At 56.5% G+C, this 19,548-nt stretch overlaps 7 protein-coding genes across 7 annotated transcripts; 3 read left to right on the top strand and 4 right to left on the bottom strand.

Moving 5' to 3' along the window:
• Positions 1–404: 404 nt before the first annotated feature.
• Positions 405–1,691, bottom strand: BKCO1_110007 (pepsinogen c; the record flags this gene model as incomplete). Its single annotated transcript, XM_020270428.1, has 2 exons — positions 405–1,541; positions 1,599–1,691. The coding sequence occupies 2 exons, from the start codon at positions 1,689–1,691 to the stop codon at positions 405–407; spliced, it is 1,230 nt and encodes a 409-aa protein (XP_020132691.1).
• Positions 1,692–2,852: 1,161 nt separating this feature from the next.
• On the top strand, positions 2,853–4,729 carry BKCO1_110006 (cytochrome p450; the record flags this gene model as incomplete). Its single annotated transcript, XM_020270417.1, has 3 exons — positions 2,853–3,512; positions 3,589–4,563; positions 4,619–4,729. 3 exons carry the CDS (start codon positions 2,853–2,855, stop codon positions 4,727–4,729), a joined length of 1,746 nt encoding a protein of 581 aa, XP_020132716.1.
• Positions 4,730–6,494: 1,765 nt separating this feature from the next.
• On the top strand, positions 6,495–7,244 carry BKCO1_110005 (pectate lyase; the record flags this gene model as incomplete). Its single annotated transcript, XM_020270406.1, has 1 exon — positions 6,495–7,244. One exon carries the CDS (start codon positions 6,495–6,497, stop codon positions 7,242–7,244), a length of 750 nt encoding a protein of 249 aa, XP_020132715.1.
• Positions 7,245–8,992: 1,748 nt separating this feature from the next.
• Positions 8,993–9,964, top strand: BKCO1_110004 (gdsl-like lipase acylhydrolase; the record flags this gene model as incomplete). The annotated part of the gene is made up of 3 exons (XM_020270395.1): positions 8,993–9,041; positions 9,241–9,823; positions 9,883–9,964. 3 exons carry the CDS (start codon positions 8,993–8,995, stop codon positions 9,962–9,964), a joined length of 714 nt encoding a protein of 237 aa, XP_020132714.1.
• A 220-nt stretch (positions 9,965–10,184) lies between these two features.
• On the bottom strand, positions 10,185–12,582 carry BKCO1_110003 (nitrogen assimilation transcription factor nit-4; the record flags this gene model as incomplete). The annotated part of the gene is made up of 4 exons (XM_020270384.1): positions 10,185–10,787; positions 10,909–11,302; positions 11,364–11,579; positions 11,633–12,582. The coding sequence occupies 4 exons, from the start codon at positions 12,580–12,582 to the stop codon at positions 10,185–10,187; spliced, it is 2,163 nt and encodes a 720-aa protein (XP_020132719.1).
• A 768-nt stretch (positions 12,583–13,350) lies between these two features.
• On the bottom strand, positions 13,351–13,691 carry BKCO1_110002 (uncharacterized protein; the record flags this gene model as incomplete). The annotated part of the gene is made up of 2 exons (XM_020270373.1): positions 13,351–13,530; positions 13,581–13,691. 2 exons carry the CDS (start codon positions 13,689–13,691, stop codon positions 13,351–13,353), a joined length of 291 nt encoding a protein of 96 aa, XP_020132718.1.
• Positions 13,692–14,815: 1,124 nt separating this feature from the next.
• On the bottom strand, positions 14,816–18,793 carry BKCO1_110001 (uncharacterized protein; the record flags this gene model as incomplete). The annotated part of the gene is made up of 4 exons (XM_020270277.1): positions 14,816–16,517; positions 16,567–17,094; positions 17,653–18,087; positions 18,147–18,793. The coding sequence occupies 4 exons, from the start codon at positions 18,791–18,793 to the stop codon at positions 14,816–14,818; spliced, it is 3,312 nt and encodes a 1,103-aa protein (XP_020132717.1).
• Between the last annotated feature and the right edge of the window lie 755 nt (positions 18,794–19,548).

Here is a 19,548-nt window from a genome sequence, read left to right as displayed (position 1 = left end):
CCGGATATGTTATATGCATTATCAGCCTACCTTACCACATCGGGAACATCGGCACGGCAAGCCCGCAGTAGCTGGCAGACGTGCATTCGGCCCCCAATGACTGCGCCGGCGCCGGGCGCAATCTCGCCCCGGCAGCCGCCCTATACAAAGACTGCACGTAACAACTGGTCCTGGATTGGGTCCCGGGACACGCCAGCCGCGCTTCGGACCGACCCGGCTGGGATCGCTCATTCGCCCCACGAACCGCGGTCGCAGCGAGTTCAGAAACCTAGACCATTCTGCCGAAACTGCATCTCAACCCATGAACCGATTCACGCGCCGCATAAGGAGACGATATCTATTTGCAATATGATCATTCATTTCTATTTACAGTTTCCCATCTCCTCGTCTCTATTATAAGTACTCTACTGCAGGTGCATAAAGTCATACTCCTTCTTCAACCTGCCGAAGCCGATCCTGGGCTGGTAGTCGGCGACGGCGTCGGCGCCAAAGTCGAAGACGGAATAGAACCTGCGCAAGAAAGTGGCGCCAATCAACGCAAAGCCACTGACGCCGCTGTCGTCAATGGGCGGCATGCACTGGTCGCCGGGGCGCACGAACTCGTCGCCGCGAATGGTGAAGACGACGTCGTCCTCGACGGCGCCGTCGCCCATCTGGAAGGCCAGCGCCCACGAGGCGTTCAGGTGCTGGCAGCCGAAGCGCTCCTCGCCGGTCAGCAGCTTCGAGTTGTTCCAGCCGAGGTTGTAGTAGACGGCGTCGACGATGTCGCTGGGGACGGAGATGCGGCCGGCGCCGGTGTCGAAGACGGCGCGGCCGGCGCCCCACAGCGCGAGGCTGGTGTTGGCGCCGATGGCGTTGCTGATGTAGCTGCCGTCGCTGGTCAGCGGCAGCTTGCCGTCGTTCTTGAGCACGATGGTGGCGTTGGTGCCGGTGGCGAAGACGTTGACGGCCCGCAGCGGCGTGCGCCACAGCTGGTAGGGGTCCTCCTTGCGCAGCGGCGCGAACACGACGCCGTCGTCGTCGGCGTACGTCGCCTCGTGGCTGCCGCCGAGCGTCAGCACGCCGTCCGGCGCGGCGCCCGTTTCCGAGACGTTGGTGCCGTAGAAGAGGGCGAAGCGCGGGGCGTCGAGCGCGCCCGCCTGCAGCAGCGTCTCGACCAGCGAGGCGGTGCCCTGCTCGGCGATGGACGAGAAGCCCAGGCCCAGGAAGCCGTCGGCGGTGATGAAGCGCCAGCTGCTGGCGTTGGCGGACAGGAAGGTCTGGTTCCAGCCGGCCAGGGTGCCGTGCTCGTCGGTGAAGAGGTCCGCGGTCACGTCGCCGGTGACGCCGTCGCCGGCGATGTAGCCGATGGTTGCGGATAGGCCGAGGTCGACCGACGTCGACGACGCCGAGGCGTCGTAGAGGGTGCGGTTGAAGCCGCTGAGGTCGGGGCAGGATGTGGACGTGCAGTCGGTGTTGGTGAACCAGGTCGTCGACGAGCCCGTGTCGAAGTGGAGACGGTAGGGCTTGGGCGGCGTGCCGATTTGAAATTCGACCGAGGCCTGGCGGATCGACAGTCAGTTTGGTGTGCTTTGTTTTTTTCTGAGCTTGCAACTGACATAAGTGTTTTGGATGTGGACGGGCAGGTCGACGACCGAGGCCGAGACGGCGACTGCAGTGGCCAGAAGGCCGGCACTTGTCTTGCCGATCATTGTTACAAACGAGTGACTGTGGGTGAAGGAGAGATTGGCGTGATAACGAACGGAAGTCCCAACTGCAGGTCTGTCCAAGTATATAAGGCTGTAAAGGGGTTTCTAAAAAAGGATCATGCTGTGGTAAATACGAGCCTCTCGGCCGTTTACTTGCCCCATCCGGTATGGCGTCGTCTGTGCACCCATCTAGCCCCGACATCTTCTCGTATACCGCGTGCCGAGAGATGCGCAGGGCTACGGATTACACCATGATATATCGTGTGTTGTATCTTCAACCACTGTACCCCACAACTGTGCTATTCTCCACCGACTTTGTCCGCGACGGTCATATCCTTCAGTTTTCGCTACAGTCGAGCCAAGGCAGTCGTCTCTTGGAGGAACTGAAGAGGCTATACACAATACGCCAATTCTACTAGTCGTTAGTTTGGGTCCGGTGGACACTGATGCTATCGTTACGCAATTACAATGAGGACGTGCAGCTGGCCCAGTGACTTGTTCGCTGCGTAAACCAATAATCTGTTTGTCTAGTTTATTCTAGTGAGCTGGCATTCAATTTCGACCTTTCAAGTGCATCGTCAGCAGTGTCGCAGACACTCGGCAAAGATCTGGGTCAGCGCCAGTTACACAGCCGCCGACCAAAGACGATGTGCACAAGGGAAGGCCGGGCGGGAGAGAGTGATGACCATGACATCAAACTCCCACACCCTGCCGCAACTCCGAGAGCACGTTCTTCTGGTGATGTTGCCGAAAAACGCCACCGCTCTATTGGTCCAAGTGGGGGATGGCACGTGCCAGATTTACCGTTCCGCCATATCCGTACGTGGCGTTGCGAGAGGCGCTTCACTTGTGCCATCTCCTCTCCGCTGCTTGATCAAGCCGCAGCGCAACTATTCCGCGACGTGCGTCGAAACCAGCCGTAGCCGCGGTGCTGATGAGGGGTGGGTAGGTATACCCCCAGCATGTGGCGGGGACCCCACATTGACGACCGCCACCCTGCATGCTTTCCGTCGACCATACACCGGCGGTGCGGAATGGAGGCGGAATTAGCCCCCACAAAGCAACACCAGATGCGGGGGTGCCGGGGGTGCCGGGGCTGATCCAGCGTGGTTGAAAAGAGCTTCGGTCCAGGGAGTTGATGCAAAAGGGCACGCCGAGGAAATCATGCTGCTCGACCGCCTTTCATTGCCGCTCCTCATCCAGCTCTTCTTTGCTGCAGTTGTCGTCCATGTGCTGCGCAACAAATATGGCAACGGCATCAACCATATCCCTGGGCCTTTCCTCGCGAGCTTCACCGACCTCTGGCGGCTTTGGATAGTATGGAAACGACGACCGGAAGTGGTGCACATTCGACTCCATGAGCGATACGGCAAGATCGTGCGCATTGGGCCGAAGACGGTCATCGTGTCCGACACGCAGGCCGCGAAGCAGATATACGCCCTCAACGCCGGCTTCGTCAAGTCCGACTTCTACCCCGTCCAGCAGACCATCGCCAAAGGCCGGCCCCTGCTCACCATGTTCAGCACCACCGACGAGGCCTTCCACGCGAAGCTGCGCCGCGCCGTGTCCAACGCCTACGCCATGAGCACCATCGTCCAGTACGAGCCGCTCGTCGACTCGACGACGACGGCCTTCCTGTCGCAGCTGGCACGCCGCTATGCCGACCGCGGCCAGACGTGCGACTTGGGCACATGGCTGCAGTACTACTCGTTCGACGTCATCGGGGAGCTGACCTACTCGAAGCGGCTCGGCTTCGTCGACCGTGGCGAGGACGTGGACGGCATCATCCGCGACCTGGAGTGGCTGCTGGACTACGTGGCCGTGGTAAGTCAGCAGCAGTCTTGTCTTCCCACACAGAAGAATCATCGTGAAACTGAACACACCCACTCCCCCTGCTCAGATCGGCCAACTCCCCATCCTCGACCGCCTCTTCCTCAAAAACCCCATCCGCCTCTGGAAGAGCGCGCACGGCTACTCCAACTCCAACACCCCCGTCGTCGAGTTCGCCAAGAAGCGCATGGCCGAAACCAGCTGGCGCGGCGACGTCGACGTCGACGTCCAAGACGAGAAAGGAGAACATGTCGCTGTCGCACCGCACCACCAGCCGCAAAAACGCGACTTCCTCTCCCGCTTCCGCGACGCCCACCGCAAAGACCCCGCCTTCATCGGCGAGGACCGCGTGCTCGCGCTGACCGTGGCCAACATGTTCGCCGGATCCGACACCACGGCCATCTCGCTGCGCGCCGTGTTTTACCACCTGCTGCGGCGGCCGCACGCACTGGGCAGGCTGATGGCTGAGCTGACGGCAGTGGAGGAGAGGAAGGCAAGGGAGAAGGAGGAGGTGATGGGGAGGAAGAAGATTGTGGAGGAGGTGGTGGAGGAGGAGGAGAAAGAGGAAGAGGGCCGGGATGGCGGCGAGGACGAGCAGCAGCAGCAGCAGCAGCAGCAGCAGCACTTCGTATCGCTGCGTTGGAGCGACGTGCGCGACCTTCCGTACCTGGGCGCCGTCGTCAATGAGGCGCTGCGCGTGCACCCGGCCGCCGGGCTTCCGCTGGAGAGGATCGCGCCGGAAGGGGGTGTCACGCTCGCCTGTGGCACCGGCGGTGGCGGCGGTGGCGGTGGCGGTACCACGTTCCTGCCTGCCGGTACGAATGTGGGCTGCAGTGCCTGGGCGCTGCACCGCGAGTCGAGCGTGTTCGGCGCCGATGTGGATGCGTTCCGGCCGGAGCGCTGGCTCGAGGGGTCGGAGGCGCGCAGGGCGGACATGAGAAACTGCCTGTTCGCGTTCGGGGCGGGCGCCAGGACGTGCGTCGGGAAGAACATCAGCTTGCTCGAGATTTACAAGCTGGTTCCGGCTGTGCTGTTGAACTTTGAGGTAGGTCTCTGGTGTCCGTGTGCTTTGCTGTCGAACTGACTGGTGGGGTCGGCAGCTTGAGCTCGTCCGGCCGGACAGGGAGTGGACAATTCACAACGCGTGGTTCGTCAAGCAGACCGGTTTCTTTGTCCGGCTTCGACAGAGGGGCCGGGTAGGAGGTGGGTAGGCGCCATGTTGGGTGACTTCGTGTTTAGATGGAAGGCCTGGGGCCCCGGCTGAAGCAGGTGATATCAGAAGATGCACGGTATGCTCTCTCCATGTCAGCGGCCCCGTTTCCCCTCTATTACTGTGGGCTACCGACAGTTTGACCCTTCTGTGCACCACACAGGACGCTACGTTTTTCTTGCGGGATCAGCTGAACCAGATGTCGTAGCGTGTACTGAATCATCCAGGCCTCGAGGCTCACTAGCCACGTTGTATTTCTGTAAGACAGATTCAAGTGGACCCCGTTCTTTTGCAACTACCATGCTGGCATCGTGAGTGCAGTTTCCGGGGCCAAGCGATATATACGAACGGATATTGCAATGGCTGCAAATCCGCGGCGGAAGGAAGCGTCGAGAATGTTCGGTGGTTAAGGGGCGATATTGCATCTCACGCGAGAAGAGCTGTGTTTGCCAGCTGCTGTGCCACGACGGGATCCACTCCGGCCTCCCTGACGAACGAGGCGCTTCGGTTAAGCCTGCCATACTCGATTTGGGTCCACCGAGCGCAGCCTCTCCGAAGCGCCCGCACAATTGCCGATGCCCCCCACGGGACGGGATCGGTGGCTTGCGAAACACCACATTTGGCGCTTGTCCATTCCACTTCATCTCCCGCTACAACAGTTGGTACCGGCCGCCTTGCTTCCGGTTGCGAGTCACTTTTCCCGAACGCTAACGCTTGAGTGTGACAAGCATACAACGTGGCGCTCCGTGGCACATGCGTGCGGCCGGAATCTCTTCGCCACATTGTAAGCAAGGACGCACAGATGGTCAGGCATCCCATCCACCATATATCTTCCGCTCTTGTATACACGGGGTTTAGGCGAGTGAAGCCAGAACAGTGGAATGCCAGGGGCGACTCGGATCACCATACCGCCAGATGGGCTCGATTCGACCCTGGGCTTGGATCGATGTTGGGATGCTGCTCACGGCGAATGCCACAGCTCGAGCCGTCGCAGTCTTTAGGCGAGAGATGGCGGAAACAATGGCTGAGACCGGAGAATAACGGACCAATGAAGGAAGGCTTGGCTGACAGTGCGCGTTTGGAACAAGCAGGCCCGCCATGAGCAGCCAAGAAAGCCAAGTCCGCCAGACTGCATTCTTAGCGGACTGCCAAGAGCAAGTGGTTATGGAGCGCCGCCCCCTGCCAATTTGACGGGGCTCGCTAATCCACAAACCCCACCCCCGAGCCGTGTGAGACACTCAGAGCCCCTCGGGCGCCCGTCAATTGCCGCTCCTGTCGATTCTCACCGGGAGCTGGTTAAGGTTGTTTTCATGGTTCTTCAGATCCAGGGCGCCTGAGAGGATTGGCGCGAAGGGCCGCGTCAACACCATCACTGCAAGTTTGGAGACGTCTAAAGCGCCTATCCGAAGCCTACAAGACTAGACGTTGTATGGCCAATGACTCGCTGCGCCAACGGAGCATTTTCAGCACCATCTCTCAAGCCAACGGAGCCATATTGCTCCCGAAGCTGTACACGAGGTTTCAAACCACGAGGCTCCACACCTGCCCATTCCCGATTAGTTCTCGGACGGCGGATCAGCCCAGACTCTCCGCCCACCGGACTGAAGCGTACTGCATGTCGATATATAAGTCTCAGTTCAGCCGCTCCACCATGTTTCTATCCAGCACCAAGTCTCTCACTTCCTTCCTCACTTCCACTCTTTCAAGCAAATCTTCGGATAGATCTGTGATCATCCCTCACCTTCGTTACCAACAAATCATACAAGATGCAGTTCACCACCGCCCTCATCGTCTCCTTCCTGGCCGCCACTGGCATGGCCGCCCCCTCGGCCTCGCACCACAAGCGCGCCAACTTCCCCATCCCGGCCTCGCGCGGCTCTCAGACCTTCTCCGCCGCCAAGACCGTTTCCGGCACCTTCGACGGCGGCTACAAGACCTACGGCCGTGGTGTTTCCTGCACCGGCCAGAAGGAGGGTGGCAACAAGGACGCCGTCTTCCTTCTCGAGGATGGCGCCACCCTGAAGAACGTCATCATCGGCGCCGACCAGATCGAGGGTGTCCACTGCCTGGGCAAGTGCACCATCGAGAACGTCTGGTGGTCCGCCGTCTGCGAGGATGCCCTCACCTTCAAGGGCAACGGTGACGCCACCGTCATTGGCGGCGGTGCCACCGGTGCCGACGACAAGGTCCTCCAGCACAACGGTGCCGGCAACATCTCCATCAGCGGCTTCACCGTCGTCGACTTCGGCAAGCTGTACCGCTCTTGCGGCAACTGCAAGCAGAACGGCTCCCGCCGCAACGTCAGCCTCAAGAACGTCAAGGCCTACAGCGGCAAGTCCCTCGTCGGCATCAACTCCAACTACGGCGATGTCGCCACCTTCTCCAACACCTGCGCCACCTCGGTCAAGGAAATCTGCGTCGAGTACAAGGGTACCAACAACAACAGCGAAGAGCCCAGCAAGATCTCCTCGGGCCCCTCCAAGAACTGCGTCTACACCAAGCTCTCCGCTTGCTAAGCGTCTCGCCGCTTGGGACATGCCCGGGCTGCCTTTGGATAATGGCTCTAATCAGTACATAATCTTGCTCCCTTCTTTGTATCTACTCTTCAACACAAAAATCATGTAACTAGAATCGACCCGTGAGGTTGGAATAGAAGAGGCTTGCCTCACCACTAATTCTTTGGTCCTTTATGCATATTTGTGAAACAAGCCGTGCCAGTGATCGAACCCAGCAGCAACCGACGGGCCAGAACCAATCATTTGCCTGCCAGATCTACCAAAAATTCCCATGACTGCAGTCCTTTTTTGTCTTATCCGAGCGTTGGATGAAAGAGACACGAACAATATCAGTGGTGGGTGACAATACCAAGGTTGGAAGAACAATACTAACGTTTCAACCCGCCAAGACTCCCTACACTCCCAAGAAGCATGCGATGCGGATTGTTCCTTTATTCGGCCGCGTACAAAGTGGTGAAGACAATTGCCACGACTTCCAAATGGAAAATGTCGTGGAGTAGTACATAAGGCGCATCGGGTCCAACTAGAAAGGAACCACCACAGTGATCACCACGCTCATTACAACCCAACCACACTCTTTTCAAGTAAGTTTGACCATCTACAGAAGCCAGCCATACCTTTACTGACAACTCATATAGCCAACCAACAAAACTCAACCAAAATGGGATTGGGAAAGAACTGGAACCCCGCACAGGCCATGAGTGGCCCGAAGACGCCCTGCTCTGGAGGCTTTGGCTGCGTCATCATGTAAATCCACCACCATGCCAAATCTGCCTTCTTCCACACATCTCTGCCGATGTCGATGGGGTACAAAGAGTGCAAGATGTATACTATCTTAATGCGGCGTATCAATACAACTCCGTATTTTTCATCCTACCATGCTGAGCAGCTTGTTTTCCGTCAGGTTATAGCTCGGGGGATTTTGGCCCTGGACCTATGTGCATGAGCTGAGCATAATTTGTGACTAATTCGTTCAGTCGAAATGTCATCACCTTCGAGTAATAATGCACCACCCATCCCTTTAGATCTATCTGCCTGTTCCTCTGCTTCCGTTGCCTCTTTCGCGTAGCTGCATCGAAGTCAAGCATTTGTCTCCGTCCGGCTGATGAAGCGGAGAAGCTGGTTCAGGTGGGGTAGGTAAGCGTCACACCACAACTCTACGCTGATGTCTGCAAGCAGCCACGTAATATGTAAACCAGAGACTCCAAAAGATTACTGGAATCCCGAGTCGCTTCTCTTTTTCCCCATGTACTAAAATCCAGCACACCCTTCGCCAATCACTTGCACCATGTAGCACTTTCCGAGGGGCTATTGCAGGGCGAAAACGGAGATTGTGTCAGCATTGCTGCCCAACTCCGCGCAATAGTCTTATCTCATTAGTGCGAAACGTGTTGGCCTCTGGAGGGGTGTGGGGTCAAGTCTGGTCAGCCCCGCATGCGACAGCACCGTTTATAAGCAAGCCTCACCTTGCCCATCATTATTTGTAGCAAAATTAAAGAACATCTCGAAACATTCATCCCTTGAGTTTCCTCCGATTGCCATCCAATGCCACACTACACTCTAACAGGGATCGTCATTTTACTTCAAATAGTAATATGCATAGGCTCTCAGACCACGCAGGACTGCAACCAGTACAACAGTCAATTCTCTGCTATAGTGGCTTTTGGAGATTCATTTACAGACAATGGTGCATACAAGCATGCCTCTTCCTTCTTTGCAAACGTGTCGCTTGACAGTTCGAACAGGAAATGGCTCTTGGCTTTTGTCAAACAAAACCTGGCCTGCAAATCCCCACTAGTACGTTGAAATCTTCAGATTGTTCGTGAAAGCCGGAAGTAACAAAAAATCACAGCTATCAAGGGCAATTCTCAAACGGCCCTATTTGGATTGATTACGTTGCCTCCAACCTTTCTATCCCCCTGATCGACTACGCAGTAGGAGGCGGCAAGTAAACTACTACCCTTATTCAAAAGGTACAGACTCTGATAGCCTTCAGCAACGACTTCCAACCACCTGGTCCAGGGCTACACAGGCCCCAACTCAACCATTCCGGTTCTTTCCATCGATAAACAGGTCTCTGTCTTCTTAAAGGATCCTCCAAGTAACATCACAACGGACAACCTTCTCTTCGTCCTCTACGGAGGTGCCAACGACATCTTATTCAACCCCAATATCACGGCATTGCAAAGCTTCCAGGAAATAATAGCCAGTAAATCAAAACTCTCTTCCAGGTTCCCAAACGCCACATACCTGTTCCTGGACTATCCCGACCTCAGCCGAATCCCGTACGCTTTCTACATCACCTGGCTCGGGAAGCAAGGGCTGCGTTCATTCAGCCAGGGGCTCAGCGCCCTGTATCGGCAGACGGTGATGCAGAACACGCTGGAAGTCTCATCCCCCGTCGTCTACGTCGATTTGCAAGAGCTTTTCGACCGCTGGGACTACTATGCAGAGCCGCGGAGTTACGGCTTCGATCCATTGGGGGCGTATGGGAGCTGTTTGGTAGGCGTCTATCAAGAGACGGACAACGTGACCTTGTGTCCTGTGCCGGACGAGAGGGTTTTCTGGGACGAGTACCAGTAAGTTTACTCCACTTTCGAAATGCTATCAGACGCACTTGATTCTGATGGAATGACAGCCCCACGAGTCATGCGCATTCCTTCGTTGCGCTGAAAGTACTCGATGCGTTACGAGTTCACGATATGCGTACGAAGAGATGAGCCCCGTAATGTGATCCGGCTTTGAAGGGCTGTATGGGCTAGATATCGGAAAAGCATGATATTCTTGGCGAACGTGGTACTAATTCTTACATTCGACACGTGGTTTTGACGGAAGTGATACAAGTTCCATAGCATCGATGGTAGCACAGTAGCTCCACCTCATCTGCACTTCCCCCTCCCCACCAAAAAAGAAATAAAGAAACCCCCCTTCCCCTCCCCCTCAACAAAACCCCTGCCAAATATCCCGATGCTCCCCAGCCTCATCAAACGGAAACAGCGCCGACGAATCCCACATGGGCAGCCGCGCCTCAAGATCGAAATCGACAAACGGCTGATCGAAAAGCAGCATATCCACCGGAGGCGGCGGGTCGCCCTCCTCCTCCTCCGCAAAAAAACCCTCTCCAGCCACACCACCACCACCACCCCCCGCAGACGACGGCCCGCCACCCCAGCCAGCCCCACCCCGCGGCGGCACTGGCTGCACCGGCCTTTTCCCATGATGATCCCGGATGGACGTCGCCGTCGCCGTCGCCGTCGTCGACATCGCCGCACTCTCTGATCCGCCCATCTCCCGGGGCGGCGGCGGCTGTTGCACCGACGACACGGACAGCTCGACGTCCCACACGCGGGCGATGCTGCGGACGGCGCGCAGCGCCCTGGCGCTCCAGTTCCACGCGGCGCGCATCTCGTCGAGGGCGCGGCAGAGGGCGCGGAGGGCGAGGGCGGCGCGGGCGCGGACGTCGGCGGCGTCGGCGGTGGCGGCGGCGAGGAAGATGACGGCGGCGGTGAAGGCGCAGTGGACGGCCGAGACGGGGATTTTGCGCTGTTTGTGTATATTAATGATAAAGCATTTCCTTTTTTTTGAAAAAAAAAAATACGAACTCTTCTCCCGGCGGGTTTGTTGCTGTTAAAAGGACGGGACGGATTCAAGGAAAATGACTTACCAGCGTGTAGTGCCCTCGGTACCAGCGGAAGATGGCGACGATCCAGTCGGCCGAGTTGCGGCACATGGTGGCGTGGATGCTGCCGTCGCGCAGGCCGCCGAGTTGGCCGTTGGCGGCGCGGAAGGAGGTGAGGAAGGGGCGGTGGAGGAGGATCATCGTGGTGTGGTACTGCATGCTGGAAAGGGGGGAGTTCTTGAGCGTTGGTTGAGAGCGGGGAGCGGGGGGGTTGTGGACATGTACGTACTGCAGCATATACACGTTCGGGGGGAAGACGTCGTGAGGGGATCTGGTCAGTTTGAGCGAGGTGGGCAGGCTGTTGTAGAAGGCCACCAGTCGAAGGTTGCCGTCTGACACGATGGCTGTTTGGTTCTCTGTCTTGCCGGATGGGGCGTAACTGGTGTCCTCGTGAGCGTCGTCGCCTTCAATAGTGTAAACGAACAGTTGATGCGGCTCACATGGAGTCAAGCAGCTCTGCCGACGCTGTGAAAAGCTCGCACGTGTAGATGGTGCAGCTGACGGTATCCAGGCCACGGGACGCCGGTTTGGCCGGATTTGCTGCAAAAGACTGGGGGCAAGGAAGAGTTTCTTCTGAAGAGTCTTTGGACGGCATCTTTGCCGTCACGTCTCGATCTCGTATCATCGACGGCCTGCCCAACCCAACGGTCCACAACCTACCGCAGCATCAGTATCCCCCAATGCTCGAGAGAGGTGGGTGGAAGCATACTTGTCGAGGACATAACACCCCCACCACGTCACACTGCGGACCTCGGCCTCTTCGGCCGTCATCTCCCCGTCATTGACGCAGCGAGAACAGTCCAGATGTAGACCGAGGCTGATTGCCATTCTGATAGCCATACCGCAGTACATCCAGCCAGAAGCCTCCTTATCTACTGCCGCTCCGTACAGACTCAGGATAGCGGTAGCTTGGACGGTGGTCATGGTGGGTGTATCACATTCATGTAGCAACATCTGCTTAGCCTCGGCCGCGAAGGCATTCCCGGCTGTGTTGGGATCGCTCGGGTCCGTCCTGAGCTCGAGCCTATCAGAGTACCGCGATGCGATGGCGTACATGGCGCAGACCAGCGAAGGAGAGGAGAATTCGTTCGTTGAGGACGACAGTAGGAAGGCGTCTCGAGCAACAAGTCGCTGCCACGAGTTCTGCCATGTCCAGAACAGGTCCAACAGATGAGTCTGGAGCTCCTCGGATACGCCGTCAAGAATTGACGGGTGCTGGGCATCGCGGTGATGATGGTGGTGATGAAAACGACGGCCCGTCTCTGGCGAGGAGCTCGCGCGATGCGGCATGCCGCAACGAAGCAGGTTCAAATTGCTCCGGGAGCCTAGGTAGCAGATGCTGCCACCGTCACCGATGTTGAAGCTCCCCAACGTGTCCGTGATGACATCCACGTCGAGATCCGAGGCGCGTGCCATGCTAGTGCCACCTGATCTGCACCGGCTCGTCCCCGCAGGCTGCGCATCTGCATTGCGGCTTTCGCGCCGGGCGGCGGCCAGCTCCTGCTCCAAAGACTGGATACGAGCTTCTAGAGCCCGCACGTAGTTTTTGCTCGGCGGCTTGCGGTTATGGCCCGTCTGCGAATACTCACAGCTTTGGTTACGCAGCCGGCAGGCGGAGCATTGCACCGTGTCTCCGTCGCACTGGGCAGATGGGGTCATGATGTCAGCACGAAAGTATCGTGAGGCCGAGCTGCCAAGGAGCATCACTCACCTTGGTGCGCCGGATGCGGCATCCCTGGCAGGCGGCTGAAACTCGTTGTCGCGGCTTGTTCATCATGGAGCCTTTCCCCCGTTGTGAAACGTGCAGGCGTGAGACCGGCTTTGGAAGGGGCTACTGATGAGTGCATGCGTGCTCGAGTCATATCTTCAATAGACTTGGCTTCAGATAAGTCAGTTTTAGCTTAGTAATGGCCCGCGCTGTCTATGCATACTCACAAGGCTCACGTACAACAAGTCAGTCTTCAAACTCTTTAATCTGAACAAACTCAAACAAGAAGACTCATACAGGGAAGATTTTGGCTACGGGAGTGTACCACAGTGGGTGACAAAAAGAACTGGCCCATCTACATGCATGATGGAATTTTATACCGGATGCATTTATTCAGTTTGATACTTATATTTACGTTGGAACATCTGCTTCGCCTCATCATGAAAAGATGATTGCTTAACCACAAATCTACGTTGCGATATCTGCTTCTACTATCCATGTAGAAGATTGTTACAGATCAATTCTTCGGCACTCACCGCGAGTCCATTCCACATCCGACTTCATCCACTGCCACGCCATTCTCACTTGCTAACAGTTTGTTATAGAAAACATGGTTGTAGAGATGATTCGATTATTTCGGTTCAATTAGATAGAATACATGTCGTGTTTGCCATATAGTCATATGTGTAATGTCCCTTCGACAAGCATGTGCTCATCCTCTACTGCTTGCGGTGCAGACCACTGCTGTCTCCCGTATCGTGAATGGCATTGGGAACGGCACGCTCGACACCCTCAGGAAGCTTCTCTTGAAGCTTCTGAGGGACGATAGAAGCGGCACCACCATCCTTGGCGTGTGTCTTGTTGGTGGATTGGCCCGGGTTAGAGCCAGTGGGGTGAATCTGGAGGTGATCAGCACTTGAGACCAGGTGGCAGTGGTGTTGCTACTTACGGAGTCAGGAAGAGATTCCTCAAGCCCCTGAGGTGCCTTCTTCTGCACCGAGCCGGGTACCTTGGACTCCCCAGAAGCGTGCGAAATGCCTTGGCCGGACTGGTTCTGCATGATGTATGGTTGGAGTGAGAGTTGGAATGGGTATTTGGTTTGTTTGATGAGTGCGTGTCAATTGATTGATTGATGATGATTAACAGCTCAGGTTGAGGTTGTTTATATGGTAGCTACTTGGGTGGTGACGTAGTGAGTCAACACAGAACTAAGCCATGCATGTGGCGGAAGTCGTGACGTAGCAGATGCGTTCCTGTCACTGTCACCTGTCGAGAACTGTCACCCCAACGACGGAACCGCGGCCTCACATGGTAATCTCTTTCATTATTGAAGGAGTATAGCCAGTGCGGCCCAAGCCTTTTGCAGTTCCAGATTGCACCGATCGAGCTGCACAGCCCCGACCAAAGTTTGGAACACTGCTGCCTTCCGGATGCGGCCGGCTGAGCCGTTCGGGGTCTTTTTCATCCGCCGGCCTAACTTTGAAAGTCAAAGACATCATCACTCACGTCTTGTTATGGAACTGTCGTCCTTCTGCAGACGTCGTTTGTATCCGAGCTCGATGCCAATGTGCGTCATTCATGAGTTGAGAAGAAGGCCTTTTCTACATCATCACTCTCCTTGTCCAATCTCTTCATGTGCGACTGCTATTGATCTCGAGCAATACGAATGCAAACTTAAGTCAAAAGTTTGTCGGATTACACACATTGCGTGGGATAGTCACGCTAAGTTCTCCAAGGGCTTCTTTTTCCCAACATTCGTCTCCTCATTTGCCCGCCTTCTCCATTCACTGGTGCTCAGCTCCCCATCAACAAATCAATTCCACCTAACACTGAAGTAGAGCACAACGCAAATTAGATGATTCAAAAGGACTTGGGAGCGCCCCGCCTCAAAAACCAGCGAACTCATGGAGCTTCTGATACACATATTGGATCCGTTCCTGCTCAAACTGCTTCAGTTCATGTCTTGCTTCTTAGTCGAAAATGCATTGAAGCCATACCATCACACAAAGGGCCCATTTCCATGAAGACGATGCGTTTGAAGCCTTACCGTCCTAGCAAATAGCCAAAAAAAAAAAAAAAGAAAAGCGTTACCCTCTAAGAAAGATTTACGCTCTTTTCGCCTCCACATACACATCTTTCTTCTACAAAAGCAAACCCCCCCATCTCCCCCAACCAACTCCACCCTCACGCATACAACCTCCCCCTCACCATCGCCTTCACCTCAAAGCTCGAAAACGAACAGTGCCCCACCTCCCCCGGCCCCCACCCGGCCGGCTCCCTCACGACCCCCCACTGCACCGGCAACACCGACGCATCCACATCGTCCTCGGGCGGGTGGCAAGCGGCGCTGATGGTCGCGCTGCAGCTGCTGGCCAGCGGCATGCCCGCGGGGTAGCGGCGCAAGGCGAGTGCCAAGCCGCCGAGCATGATGAGGCTGCCGACGGCGACGGTCAGGATGATGGCGACGGGGGAGTAGCCGCAGGTGGAGATCTGGCGGGCGGCGGCGGGGTCGCGGTCGGCCTCGGCGAGGACGGTGACCTGGACGAGGAAGAGGGACTGGCTGGCGAGCCAGTGGAGGAGGCCGCTGGCGACGAGCAGGGGCGCCGAGTAGCGGTAGGGGAGGTGCAGCCAGTAGGTGCTGCGCTGGCGGCCGGCGGGGCACGTGACGCGCAGCGGCTTGCGGTGGGCGAGGTACTGCGTCCATTCGCGCGTGAGGAGCATGCACGTGTAGAGGGCGTTGAAGACGAGGTAGAGGTACGAGAGGAGCGCCTGCGGCAGGTTGGCGAGCAGCACGCTGCCGAGCACGCTGTTGCCGACCGAGCCCGATATGAGGTTGTTGCCCAGGAGGTCGCCGAAACCGGTGTGCCAGAGGGCGCGGATGTCTGTCGGCATGCCGGCCAGCGTCCGCTTGATGCTGACGGCGCCGATGATGAGGGCGACCGAGTACATGAAGTAGGTGGCGAACCAGCGCGTCTTGCTGACGGCGAGCCCCCAGAACGGTCGTCGCGAGCTGTACCGCTCCGGCTCCACGGCCACGGCCTTTGGGTCGCGTAGGTCGTTGTGTCGCATCCACTCCCACTCTTTCTTGAAGACCTGGCGCGAGTACAGGCAGCGGTCCTTGGTCTCCGGGTCCGGATCGTCGAGGAAGGAGGCGATGGCGTCGCCGATGGTGGCCAGAAACGTCTGTCGGTACTTCCACACGATGTATCCCATGCAAACGGTTTTGATGATGTTGCAGACGATGACGGCGGCGGCGATTGCGAAGCTGAACTGCAGCCTGCAATGCTCCTTGACCACCTCGGCCAGGCAATAGCGGGCGGGCGAGCCGTACGGGGCCCACTGCGGCTGGCTCTCCAGCACGTCGTAGTCTACCTGGGTGCAATTGTCCTGCCACGGCGGCGGGCACTGCCAATCCCAGGCCGGGAACACGTTCGGAGCCGAATGGAAGGGGATGCTGGTGCGGCAGGATGTGAGCGAGGCGTCTCCCTGCTGGCGAATGCCGTCGATGGCGCAGTCGAAGGAATCGAAGGTAGCGTTGCCGGCTGTGAGGCCGTGGAAGTCGATTTCATCTTGGACGACGAGCACGTGGCCGTACTTTGAGATGAACTGCTGGGCGTAGTTCTTAATGCACCACTCGGCAGTCATGTTCTCGTACTGGATCTCGCGGCGTTGGATTTTGTCCCTCAGTTCGGTCGCGTTCGCCACGAGGGATCGAGTGTAGTTGGCGATGTCGACTGCAACGACGTCGTCGGTGGAATTCCGCGTCCAGATGTGGTCCGGGACGAGCGCGGTGGTCTTGTAAGTGCCGCCATTCAGGAAGTCCGGGGTGGCGGGGATGACTTGATACTCGTTGGCCTGAATGTTGGCAAAGACAACCGAGTTGAACCTGGCACACGGATCAGCTGAGGGGCGTGGAGTGCGAGCGAGAGGCTCACAAGAGATGCAGCGGAACGGAGCTGACGGCCAGGAGGAGGAACAGATTCCGGCGGTCTTTGGCGATGTAGAGCAGGTTCCGAAGATTGGGCACTCCGATGTGCAGCCAGAAGCGGCGGTTGTGGGCCTTGACGATCTCGTCTCTGGTGGGCGAGGCCAGGACTTGCATGCAGTAGTTGCTGCAGCTGAGGAGGACGGTGCTCAGGATGTTGATGACGAGGTGGATCCAGCGGCTGGATTGCTTGACGTCGGCACAGCTGCCCTCGAGGAGCGTGCCGATGCCGTCCTTTTTCGGAAACGGGCTGAAGGTCACCCACAGGGTGGCCGAGATGTTGAGGACGAGCACGACGGCGGCAGCAACGGCGGCGCCGATGGCGCCCACTCGCCAGCCGGAGAGGTGTTGCTGCCGGAAGGTGCGCTGCCGGTGCACCGACGGACGCACCTTCTTCAGCAGCTGCTCGCCGTCGTCGTCGCCATCTTTGCTTCGCTGCAGGATTCCATCGAAGTTGTCGCTCGGCGTTCTCGAATGTCTGCACGCGAGTCAGTCTCTGGTGTTCTGTGGAAGCCGTGTCTCGGGCCCAGTACCGTTCGTTCAGCTCCACCACCCCCTCGCGTAGGTCTTGCGAGCCCAGACGGCTGTACCGCGTCGGTTTCCTGTCTAAAGGCATCGAGAGGTTCGAAATGTAAGCGATGTGCGAGCCGGGCGAGGTTTGCCGTCAGCCCAGGCCTCGTCGCACGAGTGGCTTATTTTAGCAGCCGCCTGAATCCTTTCGGGGGCCAAAACTGACCTGACCCACCAGCAACCTAGCAACTTGATACAGTGACTTGTCCAGGCGTCCATGCAGCCAAGGAACGTCAGTACGTTTTCAGCTTAGTATTGACAATCCATTCATAACCTCTTCAATTTTTCCGCTTATAAACAAACCGACTTGACCACATGAACTCGACGACAGATGATCAAATGAAATAAACTCCAAAGTTTCTACATACGCTGCGGCCGCTTCACAAGCAAGGCCAACTGCTCTTCTCCAAGTGGATTTCCGTCCCTGGTGAATACCAAAGTATTGCCCGTCAGTGATTCTTCATACCTTACAGGCGTCTTCGACATGAGCAGATTTTGCTTGCCGTTTGCAATGTTGACAAGAGCCGATATCAACGACAGACCACCCGTGAGCAAAGGAAGTAGCTGGCCTGGGTCGTGCAATATGTCGCTTTGCGGGTGCAGCTTCGCATCGCGAATCGTGAGTTCGACCGAAATGATGAGTATGACCACATATCCGACGAGAACGATGGCAACAATCGGTAACAGCATCACTAGTGCTCTGTTGATGCAATTCCGTCTTTTGCGCGAATTGTCCTCGTCGGTTTCGATTCGATTGTAGCGTCTCTGTGTTCTCTCATCATCCCTAAGGCCGCGGAGCTGGCGGCAGACGTTTTCGACATATGTATAGCAGGCGCACAGGTAGAACATGTATGGTATCACCTCCAAGGCGGCTATGACGATAGCGTGAGTTATCATGAACCTAAGCGAACAGTGTCAGCAAAAGAAAAATCCTGCTCTTGGGCGGGTTTTCAAACAAACAATTTAATCGCGGTGGAGTCTGATTTCCACGTCTTCATCATCCAGATAGGGTTGTCCAGGGCCGAGTGCTGCTGAATCTTAATCGCGAACAGAATGTGTAAAGCATTCACCCATGCCAGGACAGCGAAAACCTGCAGGAAGTTGAGCCCTTCGCCGCGGATCACCTCATGACGCAACAGTCCCCTGCCGTCTGTAGTCTTCCAGTGCCTTCGCGTGGTACTAAAGCTCAAGAACAACAGAAATGCGCCTGGTGTTGTGAAAAGGAGGAGCTGCGCCAGCCCCACCCAAAGCTCAGGAATCGCCATCTTGTCGGTATGGAAGCGAAAAGTCCAACGGATGAGAAGTTGGAAGGCCAGTATGATGCCAGAGAATTGGCCTTTCGCATCTATGCTTTCGAGAGTCATGAATCCGAGGAGGTAGGCAAACGCTTGTAAATAACTTCCCATTCGTACTCCAAGCCCGTACACATTCTGGCCGTTCTCTTGCTTGTCTTCCGAGCTTTCCCGCTTCTTGAACTCCTTCAACTCATTGCCTGCGAGCAGAGACTGGCCGTGAACATGGCCATCAGCAGTGTCGCTTTGGATGAGTATCAGAATGGTGATGGTCAGAATCGCGCGGTGGATCGTAAGTCTGTGCGAGGAGTGCATCTTAAGTGGAAGATTGAAGAAGGTTCAAGTCTTGATGAAAGCAATAGCCCTGAGAAGCTGTATTGGGGATCTTTTCTTCTTCTTCTTGGACCAGCTAGACCTACAGCGCACATCTTATATTTTCAAAAGAGCCTTTCGACGTAGGCGTCAGCTGACGGAGAAGATGTAACAGACTCTGCTTGGGTGTCAGCCTGATCTCTCATACAGCTTCACTTTAGCCTCGCGCATATCTTGATCTATTATGTCCGTTTGTGTCCCACTTTCTTGTTATAATTGTCGGTACATCTGCAGCTGCGACCCTTTTTGCATCTATTTGCGTGTCGGTGGCTTACCGGCGCAGCTAAAAAGAACCAGCTTTGCATAAATGTATCGCTCTACGGCCCCAATCCTTTCAACGGCTTCGGCAGACATGGTCTTGAACGGCGAGAGCCGTTGACAAGGCACATTACTGGAAGTCGACGCGCCCGCTTTACCACGCAAAGAACCGTAGTGGCTTAGCTGAGGTTCTATATTAAGCGATATGTATGCTGTTAAGCTCCAGCCTTGCGCTCCTGTGGGCTGCCGCAATGATTATCTTATAGACTAACATTTTTGGGATCGTCTGGCAATGAGACAATCGGTGGCAATGAGACAATTGGCGGCAATGAGACAATTGGTGGCAACCGCCTCTGAGTGATCTAAACCCGCTATTCAAAAGAAGCCTCGCTGCTGGACTGGAATGCTCTTTCTATCGAGGCAGAGGATGCTGCGAAAAA

The sequence above is a fragment of the Diplodia corticola genome (genome assembly GCF_001883845.1).
Source record: "Diplodia corticola strain CBS 112549 chromosome Unknown scaffold11, whole genome shotgun sequence".
In the NCBI taxonomy this organism is placed as follows: domain Eukaryota; kingdom Fungi; phylum Ascomycota; class Dothideomycetes; order Botryosphaeriales; family Botryosphaeriaceae; genus Diplodia; species Diplodia corticola.
The sequence above is the reverse complement of the archived record's forward strand: the minus strand, read 5'-3'. Positions and strand labels throughout refer to the sequence as shown.